The sequence below is a fragment of the Mirounga angustirostris genome, unplaced genomic scaffold (genome assembly GCF_029215605.1).
Source record: "Mirounga angustirostris isolate CCGP_5_RB_7025 unplaced genomic scaffold, mMirAng1.0.hap1 SCAF_1, whole genome shotgun sequence".
NCBI lineage: Eukaryota > Metazoa > Chordata > Mammalia > Carnivora > Phocidae > Mirounga > Mirounga angustirostris.
This window is the reverse complement of record NW_026991709.1, coordinates 45,045,179-45,060,836: the sequence shown is the minus strand read 5'-3', so window position 1 is coordinate 45,060,836 and position 15,658 is coordinate 45,045,179. Positions and strand designations below refer to the sequence as shown.

Below are 15,658 nucleotides of genomic sequence, written 5' to 3'. Positions count from 1 at the left end.
AGATTCCTGAAATTCTACTTAAGAGTGTTTACAACGCTTTCTGTAAACTTACTGCCTTAGTGAGATTGGAAATGAAAATGGTATAAGTTTCCTTTCCAATACAAAACCTCTGTAGAAAATGTAGCTCCAGGTTTATGGGATCAACGCAGATATCAGTATTTTCAATTAGCTATAATCATATCCACTCTACACAAACACACACAAAAATGCCAGAAAAATATAGTTGTACGTCGGCACACAAGAATTCCATATTGAGCAAACAACTGAAGAATGTAAAGCTGAAAACAAAAGAATATTTGACACTTCATAAAACTTTCTAAAACTTACAGCCTATGTTTAAGTCTCATGAATCTTACTGCTAAACCAAAATTTGAAAATGTGTTGAGTTCTAAAGTAAACAACACATTTTAAAAATTCTGGCTTAGCTATAAAAATCTAGTTTCAATTAAAGCTTTCCCCACCTCTTTTCTAGTTTAGTAAAGAGTCCTTCTTAATTGATCTCTGGCATCTTCAGAATTGCTCTGTTTCAACCCCTACTTCCCATCAAAATGATTGTTAATCTGATCCCACTTTCCAGTTTAAAAATCCCTTCAGTAAATCTCTATCAGTTGATGAATAAAATGAAGAGTCCTTAGGATATATAAAGTTATTCACGTGGCCCAAGATACACCTGGCCACATAGAACCACTTCACATTCTCAGAATATGCCAACAAACCACTTTCTTTTGCCTGCATGCAACATCCTTTGACACCTTGCCCAACTCTTAATCCTTTACAATTTAGTCCTAGTTTAATCTTTGTTTTTTTGGGGGGGGGGGAGTTCTTATTGAACCCAGTGATACCGCTCACACATTCCTGCTCTTTACCATAACATCAAGCTATCTAACTAGAATTTGAACTCAAATTCAGAAATTTTATCATTCATGTCTGTATCCCAGAGCTGAGCACTGTGCCTGGTGCTCAAATATTTGTTAAATTAAAAATATATATATATCAGACAGTTTCTCCATTTGTGCCTGCTTAATCAAAAAAGTGTTCCTTTGGAAACAATGCAATGCAAAACACACACAAAAACAAAACAGAGTAGATGAAAATACTGAAAACACTGGACTTAGATGTCTGCTTAGTTAAAAAAAAAAATAACAGAAAAGACTCAAAAGGCTTGAAATAGTATTCTCAGACTCTTTAATATATGCGGGAAAGAGAAACATGTTCAAATTCAGATGATCTCAAACCTTATGAAAGTTGACAATCTGTTCTTATTGTTCTTTCACAATTTAACCCCCTTTGAGACTTGGGAATAGTTCAACAGCAGTATTTTTAGAAAGCACACATTTTGCTCATGGCTAGGGGTGAGGGACAGGACTCATAACCACACGTAGGCAAGTAAGAATACCTTGCATTTCTAAATAGACTCATCTTAGTTAGCTAACAGAACTCTGGAAATTAATCCTTCAAAACAGCCCAGATAAATATCAAGGTCAAAGTAACACTGAAGTTCCTCATTTTTGAAGCAACTTATTTAGACCCTACCTGAAAACCAGGAATCCAACATGTAGCCATTAACTGTTTACTTTCCAGACAAACTAAAATCTCTGGGCCAAGAAAAAAATGGAGCACATTAACATTCTAGAGTTCAAATAATTCACAAAGAGGAAAGCCCCTATCCTGTCAATGTATCTTATACTCTTATTTTTTATTAAATTATAACAAGGTTCCCCAACCCATAGCAAATAAGCAGCAGAAAATTAGGCACAAGAACACACTCACTCACTGGGTAAGTACTGCCCCCTCTGTTTTTAAGTCCCCTTTAAGTGCCAGGCACTGTTCTTGGTGCTAGGGTGCAATCAACACACCACATGAAATCCTTGCCCTCACTCCTTCAGAATCCCTACATAGATGCACCACAATCAGCTGGGCAATCATATTATAAAGCATATTTATAAAGCAAATGTATGTGCCTAATTGTCAAGGATTCCAGTTGGGTCCTAGGAATATGCACTTCAATAACCGACTCCCCCTTCCCAAGGTTGTTCTGAAGCAGGTGGCCTTCTGACCACACTCTTGATAAACAATGGTCTGAGAGCCTTCTGTTCAGCAGAAGCCAACAACTGAGAGTTGTATAAGGAAGGGAATGATCTAGTCTGAGAGATCTCCACTTAACATTATTTAAATTTGTTAAGTGTTGATAAAGGTAGGTATCCATTATGTAGAAAACTCAGTCATGTAAAACATTACCGGTTTTCCAACACCCAGGCCCTGCAGAGCTCCTGGCCCCAGCAAAAAGCTGTTGCCCTAATGAGCATGCTGAGCATCGCAAGTCCACAGTGGGACCAACAAGAAAAAACAAACCCTCTTTCGGTGTATACCACAGACTAAAGCACAAGGGATGCTGCTGGCCCTCTCCCAGATTCAGTTCCTCCCATGGTAAGAATGCAACTTCCTAGATGGTCAACAGATAGACACTCAGGGACAGCACACAGACTAGGAGGACAGGGTGGAGACACAGTGAGGGAGAGTAAGGCTGTCTACTCCTCTCCCTCCTGGAGCACAGCTGCTGGGCATTGCCTCTTACTCTGCCTTTTCTCTCACACATCATTCCTGGGGCTGGATCAGAAAAATCTGGAAATGTTAAAGAACTGAATACAGCTTACATAACTGTCTTCTGGAGGCTTGCCCATTCTCTACAGATGCAGAAGTCTATTATTTCTTGCCATTTTTAGAAAGGAGGCAATGTTTGGTGTTAGAGACATCACTGGCAGTAATTCTGACCATCTCTAAACACAAAGCCACTTAATAAAACATAGTCCCCAATTTGGGAACACCATATACATCTGACCAGTCCCCCAGATTCACTGTCCCTAGGGAAATGAAGAATTTCCCTTCTCTCCATCCCCTTCATCCCACTCAGCCTGGTGCAGCCGGAAATCATCTTCCCACTCTGATTTTCACTTCCATTGTATGAAGTATGGTCTACAATAGAGGAACCAGCAGCACTGAGGACAGGGAAAGAGAGTCAAGGCATATCTATTGTTTTCTCTTCCACCACTAACCTAAAACTCTTCTGGTCTGCTAAACAGCATCACCCTCTCCACCAGACTCCATCAGGCCTCCTGCCTGGCATGTTGTTCCTCACCTCAGAGCCTACTTGACACCATTCCTTTGATGAAACTCTAGGAGCAGCCAGAATCTGGCCTTCCTTTGAAATGTGATCAAATCATACTCAGTCCTCCAGGTGTGACTTTACCATGGAGAACTAAATGAAAAAATAATATAGAACAAGAAGGGGTCTTTTACCTATCCACACCCTTTCTTGTTGTCATTAGTAGCGAAGTGCTTTGCAAAATGGACTTATGTCTATTTCAGGGACAGACCTTAGGGACAAAGGTCACTTCACTCAAAATGCACCTTTCTGGATCTGATTTTTCAAATATGTAAAATGAAAGTGTCAGACCAGCTCTCTGCCAGATCTAAAATCCCATATGATTCTCCAGTGGTAGGATGAATGGAAAAGGAAACAGGTAGACTAAACTTGCAAGTTTTGTATGGTGAAGGAACAGAGAGACTCTGACCAAGAAACCAACTCAGTATCAAAATTAATACCAGGACATTCTGAGAAAGAGACAGAAACTTGTACAGTCCTTATTTCCAACCTACTGAGGCCACCTCTGGGCCTGTCCTGTATTCCCTGAGACTCCACCCTCTCAGCCCGCATTTGGGTCCTTAAATACAGTATGGGCTTTTATCCCCACAAACCTTCAAAGGGTATGCTGCTACCTTGGGGGCATCTACACTACCTTGGAATTTTTTCTTACAAACACAGCTTCACACGACCAGCCTAGAGGCTCTCTTTGTTCAATATTATACTGCAGGCACGTTATGGATTAAACTGACTTCTGTGCATGGGCCTAGAGTGGCCTGCTTCCAACCCTGCTTCTATGGGGACAGAGTTCCACACTGACGATTTACAAACAGCCATCTGGAAAACTGTCCATTCATAAACAGTGACTGCCAGCAGTAGACTAGTACTTGTATTTTTTAAGTGACCATTAACAGAATATAAAACAGGTGGTTATGGCACTATTTCTGGGCTTTAAATTAAAAGGTAACTAAAAGCTGCAATTTTAAGGCAGTTGAACAGCAAGTATTTTAGCTCAAACATCTGGCATTTGAATTTCAGAACTCTTTGGAGAAAAACTGGGAGAAGGGAGGAAAGGTAATAGACAGGTTTATGAAGCTCTGCTGCTTTGCAATCTTAGACTCTTCTGACAGTCCTTCCCCCATCATGTCAGCCTTCTGTAATTTATGTATCCACTTGGAAGCTGATTTACTTCCTGTCCCCCATCCCACGCCCCCAAAACAAGACCCATAATTGCAGTTCAATCACAGGCTAGAGAGAACGTTGCTATGTTTGATGTGTACCTGAGCTGTTGATAGGTGACACCAGTAACTGCTCTCCTCTCCCAAAGTCCTCTACCCCATACCCTTCAGATTCTGAACATTTATGACCTACTTCACACAAATCAACACCCTCAATCTTTTGCTGTGACATGAACTCAAAACAGTGTTCTGGCTGCCCTCTAAAATGGGCACCCATTCATGCAGTATTCATCAAATTGTCCTAAGGAAGGGGCACTGGAGATCCAAGGACAGACGAGACTGTGCCTTCCCGGAGCCCGACCAAGGCTGACCTCACTTCCAACCTCCAACTCAAATTCTTTCTCACTGCAAATTCTTCCAGACATCAATAAACCAACAATCTTTGTGAGAATATATAAACACACACACACGCACATATAAACTTGCACCCAAATGATACTTTCAAGAAGGAAACATCTCAACTCCCTACCTTGGCCTACCTCCTCTGGCCCCCGACTCCCTTCCTCATGTCACTGACAGCTGCTCTCCCTTCCATTCTGTTGTCTCTGCTCACTCTGGCATCTGTGCCAACATGACCTGCCCCAGGGCCCTGGAACTAGCTGTTCCCTCTGTCTGGAAAGTTCTTTTCTCAGATTTCTGTCCCACTCCCAAGTATCATCCACGTCTTTGCTCAAATGTTATGCAAAAAAAAAAAAAAGGGGGGGGCCTTTCATGACCATTCTATCTACACCTTACTCCAGACTCATTATCTCCATCATGTCCCATTCCCTCACCATGTTTTATTGTACTTCAGGGCACATTATATATTATAGAATTTGTTAATTTTCTACCCTCTCCCATTCAAATGCAAACCCTATACAAGCAGAGGCACATTTAGATATTCAAACTGAATTCTGAAAATTAAAGTTTTTTTTAAAAAACTAAATTTAGAATTTTTTATAATTTGTATAAATATATATACTATTGTAGAAAATGTTAAAGCATCCTTGTTGAGTGAAAAAAAAATAAAGTTCAAAATCCTGAAGAGACCTTTCACTTTTTGTAAAAAATATGCATATATGTGGAAATGCACATAGGAAATAGTCTGAAAGAATAGTATTTGTCTGAGTGGGTAGGGTTATGAGTTGTACTTTTTTTCTTTTTGATTTTATAATTTCATACCTGTTTTACAAAAGCCTATATTTCTATTAAAAGGACAAAAAAATACAAAGTATTGTAGTTGATTTCAAAAAGCAAACAAATGCAAGTTAGTGGAAATGAATTCAGAATAGACAAATTACAAAATACTAATACTACAATTACATAATGGTATCCTTTGTATCATAATGTATACAATATTGCCGAATGAGATCCTTATTTGCCTTCCCAGAACAATGAAATAATAAAAATTATTACAGTACACATTTCCAGTTTAGACTAATAGAGCACAATGCCACCCCTCCAGCCAGGGTATACTCCTCGGTGATCTGACAAGACAATAAAAGGCTGAGAATTTACATCTCACCTAACCTGTCCCAGTTAATAAAACAGAAAACTCAGTATTTCATTCTTTGTCATAAGAAGCATGGCAATTATAAAAAATTATCATCTGCCACTAAGGTAGTATCCATGCTTTGTATAAATTTAATACAAAGAATAAAGCACAAATTTCTAACATATATCTTTAGAAATTACATGAAACCACTATCTGTGAGGGCACTCGAATGCCATTTCCACATTGTTTCTCGCATTGCCATCTGTGCTACTTGTCATAAGGAAGACAGAGAAGCTAGTGTGTTGTGTTCGTGAAACCAAAATTGTATTTCATAAGAATCTAAAGATTGGCTTTTGATTTAATTCCAAACTTACAACAATTGTATTGGCTGGATGAGTAAAGGTAAGTGGGAAGAGGTATAAAATAGCTAAGTCCTCATCTACCATAACGAGAACTCAGTATAAGTTATCTAAAGCTTATAAATCAAGAAAGAACAGTAAGGCATTGTTCAGGCACATGTACAAAAATACCAGAAGAAACAGATTAAGCAAAATAAAAGTTTCCACTAGGGGAGCCGGGGTGGCTCAGGAAGTTAGGTGACTGACTCTTGTTTAGACTCAGGTCATGATCTCAGGGTGGTGAGGTGGAACCCTGGAGTGGGTTCTGGGCTCAGCGGGAAGTCTGCTGGAGGTCCTCTCCCTCTCTGCCCCTCCCCCCACTTGCACACGTGTGTGTGTCTGTGCACGCGCGCACACGTGTGCAGGCATGCTCTCTCTCTTAAATTTTTTAAGTTTCCTCTAAAAATAGTGTCAAGAATGGGCCCACACCTGTTAAATGTTCCTACAGCCCTGTCACCTGAGTACTTACTTTACAGGAAGAAGATTGGTGCTATGTCTGCCTTCTCCACAAAACTGCATGTATGCTTTGAGCCAAAGAACATGTTGCAGCATATTTGCTGCTGGGATTCGCTGAGCCTAGCACAGTAACTAGTACAAGGGGTACTAAATGAATTCTTGGTAAACATGAAGTTTTCATACATGACTTTTCCAGTAAAAAAAAAAAAGTCTGGGCGCCTGGGTGGCTCAGTTGGTTAAGCGACTGCCTTCGGCTCAGGTCATGATCCTGGAGTCCCGGGATCGAGTCCCGCATCGGGCTCCCTGCTCTGCAGGGAGTCTGCTTCTCCCTCCGACCCTCCCCCCTCTCATGTGCTCGCTCTCATTCTCTCTCTCTCAAATAAATAAATAAAATCTTTAAAAAAAAAAAAAAAAGTCTTCCTAATATACAGGCATACTGATTTTGTACGCACCTATTATTCCATGGAGTTTTGGCTGGTATGCTAAATCCGGAAGAGACTTTAGAGAGATGAGCCACCTGCCTCGATTTTTGACAAAAAGACTGAAAGTGTTAATGACATGCCAGGGTCATGCCGTTATTCAAAGTGTCTGATGGGTGAGCTCACAAAAATGAGTTGTTATTTTCACATTACCCACTTTCACATTACAGATTAATAATATAGAAGCCTCACTCATACTTACAGAAAATGTCAAAATATCAAATTTTCTCTGCATTATAAATACTACTTTATTTACAGCCTTAATTGTAACTTTTCTCCTTTGAACAAGTTAATGTAGTTCATTCATTCTTTGGAAGATCTCTGCCAAGTCAGGATCCTAAATTCTCTTGATTTTTACTCATTTATGCACAGATATGCACCAGGTCTTAAACTAGTCTTTCTTCCCCTGAAGTAGGTAATCCACATAATTTTTTTATGTATAAAAAGGTATAAAACGAAAAGTCTCCCTCCTGTTCCTCATTTCTTTTTTTTTTTTTTTTAAGATTTTATTTATTTATTTGAGACAGAGAGAATGAGAGACAGAGAGCATGAGAGGGAGGAGGGTCAGAGGGAGAAGCAGGCTCCCTGCCGAGCAGGGAGCCCGATGTGGGACTCGATCCAGGGACTCCAGGATCATGACCTGAGCCGAAAGCAGTAGCTTAACCAACTGAGCCACCCAGGCGCCCCTGTTCCTCATTTCTTGAGCCAGTCTCCCATCCCCCCTTGTTAACACAGCACAGAATAACAGACTTATTTCACACTCCGCTGTTTATACAGAAATGGGAGCATACTACACACAATGATTTCCAGCTTGCTTTTTTCTTTTTTCTTAATGAATCCTGGAGATATTTCCTTATCAGTACATAAAAAGCTTTATCATTCTTTTTGGCAGCTGTGTAGTATTCTATTATATGATTGGACCATGATTTATCACTTAGTCCACTTGATGGGACACAAGTGTATTCCCTCTTTTGCTATTAAAGCAACACTGCAATGGCTAGCCCTCCAGAGGCAATGTCAGGCCTGTCTGCAAACTGTTTACATCTGATGGAATTCCTACAGGGGAAGTGCTCAATCAGAGTATGTGAATATGTAATCCTGAGAGAACCTGTCCAAGGTTGGACACCAGTTTACCCACCTCTAACTCGTTTTGCTTATCAATTAGGTAGAGTATGGTATCTTGCTATACTTTGTTTGCAGGTCTTTTGAAGGAGATTGACCCTTTTCATGTGATTAAATATAGATCTGTCCTTTGATAGATACATACATTTGTTTTCCTTTTCTCGGCTGTCAGGACCACAAAACTCTTTATTGTACAGAGCACTGACCCGAACCATCTGGGCAGATGTCCAGCTGCATGCCATTGTTTTTTATTTCCATTCAAAACCATTTCTAGGACAAGCTTTCTTTTATGGGTCTTCCTAAGTTAAGCAGAGGACGCAATCACATAATGCTGTAAACTCTGAGTTCAGGAAGGAGAATTTGACTCTGACTCTACCACAGAGGCTGTGACACTTCTGATTAACTACTGGACCTCTCCAAGCCTTAAATTATAGATCTGTAAGACGGTGTAAAGATACCTCTCTCAAAGGTTGCTAAGAATTAAGTGTATGTATATAAAGTCCCAAGCACAAGGGTTGGGTCTGATTAGGGCCTTAATAAAGGACGATTTAGTTTTGTCATCACCAATCTGTCAGGCAAAAAAAAAAACAAACAAAAAACAAAAACACTTGATTAAGCAAACAGTTGTTTCACTGCTTTGGGATACCTGCAATTAAATACCCCCAGGGATTACACATAGAGGGCTGTACCACTGGCCATTCACAACTGCCAACCAAACATTAAGAATGAGTTGTTTCTGGTCGCAAAGCTTCAACTTGTTTCTCTATAAACATTAAGCTATTTTGTATAAGTATCTCCACTAACGTGAAATGTTAATTCCCAAGAGGGTGTGCTTTTCTGCCTCCATCTAGAACTTGCCAAACCTGTGGAGTCTAGGAAGAGCAAGAGGAATAGAAGAAAAGCACTTGCCACTCACCCTGCTGGTCCAGTTAATGTACCATCTCCCCAGTATTTGGGTTGGCAAAGGATGTTAATCAAACCATGCTCAGAGAAAAGTTAATAATGTGGGAAGATATTTTGGAAGCCCAAATAAAGCTCTCAAAAAATATGTGATAGTCCTGAAACATAAGTATATTCTGAGCCAAACAAGTCACATACGCCACAAACATTTTTGACTTATAACGAGCTCATCTTGAGAACAGAGATGTACATGTTCATCTCCTCTGTTAATTTATGAACTATTCGAGAGCACTTTTGGTCATTCACTCATCTTTATTCCCACTGCATGATACCATATTTGACACATGGCAGCCCAATTTATGGAATGAACAGACTCCGAATACATGACGTTTTAAGCTTTTATTTCATGCTGATCTTTTCTTCTCAGGAGATAGCCCAGATAATTTTTCTGGGTTTAAATTTACACCAACCTATGTTTTCTCACTACCACAGTTGTATCAGCATTTCTGGCATAGCTAGGCCACAGTGTGTTTCACCAGAACTCTGGTTAGGAAATGAAATATTTTATCTTGAAGGGAACATTATTTTCCTCTTTACAAAATTTGTTAATATCCCTTTACATATTTTCCTCTGAGAGGAAAAAAAATGCTATCATTGTTTGAATACAGTTAGAAGTTCTAATGACATAAGTTTATTATGGGACAACGTGAGGTACTTGCAATTTTAACATTTAGAATGTACAACTGAGTTAGCTTACAAGGAATGCCGTCACCAAGAAACAGAATCCCCAAATTAGGCACCTGGCAGATACCCTGTTAAACCGCAAAGATAGAAATCTCACTTGAAAGATCTAGACTGTTTTGGGGTGTTGAAACTGTATTTCTACTCTACTTCCAAAAGTAGCTTCTATGCTTTCAGTCAACCTGGGAGTTCAAGATTCTCAGAAAATACATACTGCTGTGGACTTCTGGAATTTTCCAGTCATCTTTATTACAATGGGTATGAACTGCTGATGTGGTCTTTCAAGACCACACAGGTATCTCCTATGCAAATAAACCAGTCACCAATTAATTATTTCCTATAGTGCTTTCAAATCAATGAAAATAAAATCACCATGAAAATTCAGAGAACAAAGCTCCCTTTCCTCACACACCTGATGCTGTGGTCAACACTGGTCCTTTAACCTGAAGGCCAGCAGCTCTCATGCATCAGGGGCACTGCTGACATTTTTTATGAGAATATCTCCTGCACAGCAAGCCAGTAGCATCCAGCTCCACCCATTTAACACCCTCAGCCATGGTGACAAGCAAAAATTCTCTAAACTTTACTTGACTTCTTAAACTTGACTACGGAGTCAAACACCGTAGAAAACTTTTAAGATCCCTCACATCTCTAAATGCCCGCTTCAAGAGGGAGGGTACTACTGGTAGCTGAAAACCACTAATAAGTGCTTTAATGCTCTATCAACAGTGATACACTCCTCACCTGAGCTAGGTAAAGGGGACACCAAGAGGAATAAGACACAGCCCCTGTCCTTGGTCTAGTGATTGTCTTACCTCATTTCTATCAATAACAATATACTAGAACACTGAAAGGAACAGTAAAAAAAAAAAAAAAAAAAAAAAGTGTATCTGAAATGGGCCACATTTCTGCAACAAAGTACGAAAAATTCCAATTGGCTTACATATTCAAATGTATTTTGAATGAGCATAGTTCAGAAGGGTGGTGGGCAAGATGGTGTGGAAAAAAGAACCAGAGCTTTAGAGTCAGAGAAACCGAGGTTCAAATCTCACCCCTGAAACTTATTACTCTCATGATTTGGGGTAAATCATTCTCTACTGGGAGTGGTATCCTACCGCCCATCCACCTGGGTGGAGGTGTTTGGATTATCCCAGTTACTAGAGGATGCTACTGGCAATTAGTGGGCGGGGTCATGGATGCAAAATGTCCTGCAAAGGACAGCAGAGTCCAGTTCAACCAAGAATTGTTCCACCCAAGAATTGTTCCACCCAAGATGCCAACAGTGTTCACCATTAAGAACTCTCCACCCTCAGTTTCCTCAATTGTCAGAATAGCGATCAGCATACCAACCTTCAAGTCTAAGGGTGAGGTTTAAATGAGATGCTGCAAGTAAAAGTACCTAGCCCAGCAACACATGCACAATCAGCCCTTGATAAATGCTGATCTCACCTTACTATCCCGTCTTGAGTTAAAATGTCATACAGAGCTCCTTTTAAACAGGTCCATCGTGTGTGATAGAGCAAAGAAACAAAAGTGAGCATTTTCTCAAAGCGGAGAACATTAATAGGCAGGCATCCTCCAAATTCTAGCAGCATCTAACAGGTTTTCACAAAAGTACTCTAAACTTTAAATCGAGAGCCAAATACTGTCTAGAGACCTTTGTGACCTAGCTCCAATCTTTCTTACTGCCTCTTTCACTCTGTCCCACTAATGTATATAGTCCCCAGTAGATCATAACCTCCTATAGGCCTTTGCTCAGCGTAGAATACCTGTTCCCCATTTCTATCTTCCTGGCTAAGTTCTCTCCTAAAACACTACCGATGTCTTGAAGAAACAGGTAAAACTCCCTCGACCGTGAAGCCCCTCCCTGCTGTCCCCTACCACTTCTAATAAGTCCTTTCCTTGTGTGCTCATAAAATGGTTAAACATTATAGCAGTGATTCTCAAACTGGGATCCACAGAACGCACAGTTCTCAAGTTTCCTATGAAAGCTTGTTACATTTTTCATTTCCATATGAAAATAACTAAATAAAACTTAATAAAATAATAATAAATAATAAAATAATAATAAAACTAAATAAAACTAAATAAAAAAAACTAAAATACAAGAACCTCCTGAATCTGGTCAGTCACCCTAGAACAGTACTAACAAGCAATTCAAGTGTCCATACTTAAATTTGCAGTGTTGATGTAAACAGACCTTTTTTAACGGCCAAAGGTTAATGAGAATAGAATAGCAGCAAACTCAATGCATAAATGATGTGTTCACACCAAATGAAGCCCAAGTAACTTAGAGCACACCATAAAAGCAAAGGTTTTCCTACGGCTCAAATAAGGAAATATTGGAAAACCTGAATCATGGCAGAGTACAGAGTTGTAGAGTCATGGCAACACCAAAGACTGTGTTTGTCCCAGTTGGTACCATTTGTATTTTGTGGGTAGCTAAAAAAGAGTTTTCAGGATAATGCTTAAAAATTGACTTTTATCGGTCTTATGGTTATGTTTAATTTTCATTCTGTTCTTAAGGAATTCTGTGAAGTCCCATTTTGTATTTGCACACGCATAAGTTATATAATAAAATTCATATAAGCCAACACTCCCAGTGTTGAAAAGGAGACTGTGTAAGTTTAAAGTTTGAGAAAATGCATTTCAAATACACTGAAAAAAATGAGAAAGCGGGTATTAATCCTTAACATATTTTAAGGGGCCTCAGAGTTGCAGGCGCAGCATCCGACTTAATACTTGTTCACTGACTGAAAAGTAGCTATGTGACTTTGGGCAATTTTAACTGTTTTTTTACAGTAAAATGAGGACACTGATCACAAAGGTTTGCCCAACCTCAAGTGTAATATCCATAAAATTACTTTTGTAAATTGTTAAGTGCTAGATACATGCATGAAATGTACTAGTATTGCTGTTTTCAAGTGGTCTTTTTAGCTTCTTATAGTTCCTTGAGAGAAAGGACCCTTTTTTTTCAGTCATCTTTACATCCCTACCACACTGCATGTCTGCTGTTGGGGTCACCAGTATAAAAGGTAAACTGGGCCCCCATTACAACTACAAGTTTTCACTGCCTCTAAGAGAAACAGCCAAAATACCCTTTCATTTGAAATAAGAGCACAGTGACAGATCGCAATTCTGTTTCCAATCTTGTTAACACCAGGGTGTTGTGTTACTAGGACGCTGGGTACTACTAAGAGTTTCCATTTGTTTCATTAAACTTTCAATAAGGGCTTTGTGTGTGTTTATATTCTTGAAAAGAAAGATTTAAGCTCATTTAAAAGGTAAAACACCCACAGAAAGGATTACTGCTATCTCCTAAACTGGCAAGTTCTAAAAAGATGAGGACAAAATTAGTGTTCATATCAGCACAATTAAAATTCTCAGTGTCAAAATGCCACAGCCTGTCCCTATCTGGAGATGAGAATGGAGAAGTGCTAAGTAGACAAAAGGCTAGTTGCTAGAGAGGTTATCCAGAGAGAGAGAGAGATTAGATTTGAGAAGTGTCTTAAAGAGCCAAATTAGGGCAGGAAGGCAGGCAGAGTTTCAGCACAATTCTGTTATGAACCTGAAATTGGCCAGCCTATTCCTTTCTAACAGTGATTCAAGTTGCCAACTTTTGCTGAGTCTACTTGGGATTTCTTTTAAACACCGCTTCTATATTATCCAAGATGATTAGCGTTGTTGCAGTGATGGCAGGCACCTCAGGCTGTCTGCCCACACCAGCAGATCTGACATTCTGGTTGAACCCTGTCAGACTTCAAAACTATTTTTAACTACCGTGTAACTTTGAATTTTAAATTCTTCCTTAACAGGGCAACTATAGGTGAAGCTTCGCAGGAAAAGTTTACCAATTACAGGTGCTTTCTTGGAAAGATGTAGAATTAACAGTCATTCATAATGGAAATGTTTCCCAAGTAGGGAAACTGAGGAACACAAACTCCTAGAATCAAATCACAAGACCTGAATACTAATGACACCAGCACAGTCACACGGTTCTGCTTCCTATCCATTTTCCTCGTGTCCTCTTTAAAATCTGCGTAGTCTTTAAAATCTGAAGTAAAACATAGCTTTCTAGAGAGCGTCCTTCCAATCAAAACGGATTACACAATTCCGGTGCAATTTGGGAGAGGACAGAGTATAAGCCTGTCTTCTCATCAAAAGTTTAAAACAGTAAAATGTATTTCATTTGACCCCTCTTCCTCCCTCAAGATGGATGAAAAGACTCAGGAACAGGCATTTTAAGGAGAGCCGTCTATACATACACATATATATTCGATTTTACAGCAGGTGGAGGAAGAAGCAAAGACTGTAGAGAAGGGGCACGTTTTCCATGCTGACACCGAGAGAGGGGAGTCCTGGTTTTTGGAATCTGCTGGGGAACTTGAGGGAGATATCTCCAAAGAAACAGGGGTAAGGAGGGCGGCATCATTTAAATGTCCAGGCAATGGTAAATAAAACTAGCGAGGTTTCTGTATTTTGACTAAGTCCTGGGAACTCATTATCACAATTCTTTAAAAAAAAAAAAAATCATTGAGTAAATTTAAATAAGATGGCAGAACACCAGCTGAGGGGGTGGCGCTCCAGTGTTTTACCTTTCCCTCCCGAGCGGTTTCGGGTCGCACCCGCCCTGCCCCGGCTGGTGGCTCGGCTCGCTCACAACTGTTTCCCATTACGGCCGGCAGCACGCCGGGGACTCGCTTCTGCCACAGAACTTGGAGCGCAGACGCCAGTGTGGAACGGGAGCAGAATCACGTACCGGGAGGGGGAGGTTGGAAGGAAGAGCGCCGCGCCGGCTGGGCCCGGTGGGAACGCACCCCGCCGCGGGTCACGAACTTCACCCGGATTTAACTAACCAAGGAAGAGGGAGTGAAGCGGCACGGGAACCGGGCGAGGAGGAGGAAACTTTAGCAAAGGAGAACAGAAAGTGGCGAGCGGAGCGCAGCCTGGCCCCTGAACCGCTGGCTGCAGGCGGTCGGGCTAGGGGCCCCCATCAGGCGAGTCCGTACAGGGCCCCCCGACGTCCCCCGCGGCTCCCACCTGGCAGCGCCCTGGCCCGGAGCGGGCGGCTGGCTGGTCCCCGGCCTCTCCTCCTCTTCCTCTTCCTTGTCCCGGGAAGGGCTTCGGGGAGCGAAGAACCGGGAGAAGGTGTGCCAGGGGGCGCCGCTTCTCCTCCGGCCGCCAGACATCTCCCCGGTGCGGCTGCCGGTCCGGGGCCGTCCGCAGGGAACGGGTGAGGCGCTGTCCTGCGCCCGGAGCCCGGCGTGGCGCGACCCGGCGAAGGCAGGACGGACTCGGCGCGGGCCGCCGGCGCGACTCAGTCCATCCCCGGCGGCAGAGTCGCGGGTGCGACGCGCTGCCCGCGCGGCGGCTGGTCTCGCGGCGCGCCGGCTCCTCCTACCGCCCCCGGCTAGCCCGCCCCCGGGAGGAGCCAGAGGCCGCGGCCCCGCCCGGAGCTCGGGCACAGCTGTAGTCGGCCGGTTTCCCGCCCAAACGAGATCAGGCTGCAGCAACCCATTTGGCTTTGCGCTCAGTTTTTACTCTGTAATACTGATGTGCTTTCTATTCGCCAGCCAGTGAGCGAAAACAGTACTCGGACTTTTGAAAGAAGTTGATGAACTAGAGTTTGTGAAAACACCTGGTAAAGTGCGGTATCAGAGTGCCTTGGGCTGTCTTTCAGCTAACAGCTACTCCAAAGACACTTTCCA

At 41.6% G+C, this 15,658-nt stretch overlaps 1 protein-coding gene across 2 annotated transcripts in view; it reads right to left on the bottom strand.

Annotated features, from left to right (window-relative positions):
* The window catches only part of CRYBG3 (crystallin beta-gamma domain containing 3), a 106,100-nt gene extending 90,773 nt beyond the window's left edge, over positions 1–15,327 (bottom strand). The window contains exon 1 of one of the 2 annotated variants that reach the window (XM_064580542.1): positions 14,991–15,327. In XM_064580542.1, coding sequence (XP_064436612.1) covers positions 14,991–15,139 — 149 coding nt within the window. In that variant the 5' untranslated portion in view covers positions 15,140–15,327. The remainder of the gene's footprint in view (positions 1–14,990) is intronic. The other variant, XM_064580537.1, reaches the window with a different exon arrangement.
* Positions 15,328–15,658: the final 331 nt, after the last annotated feature.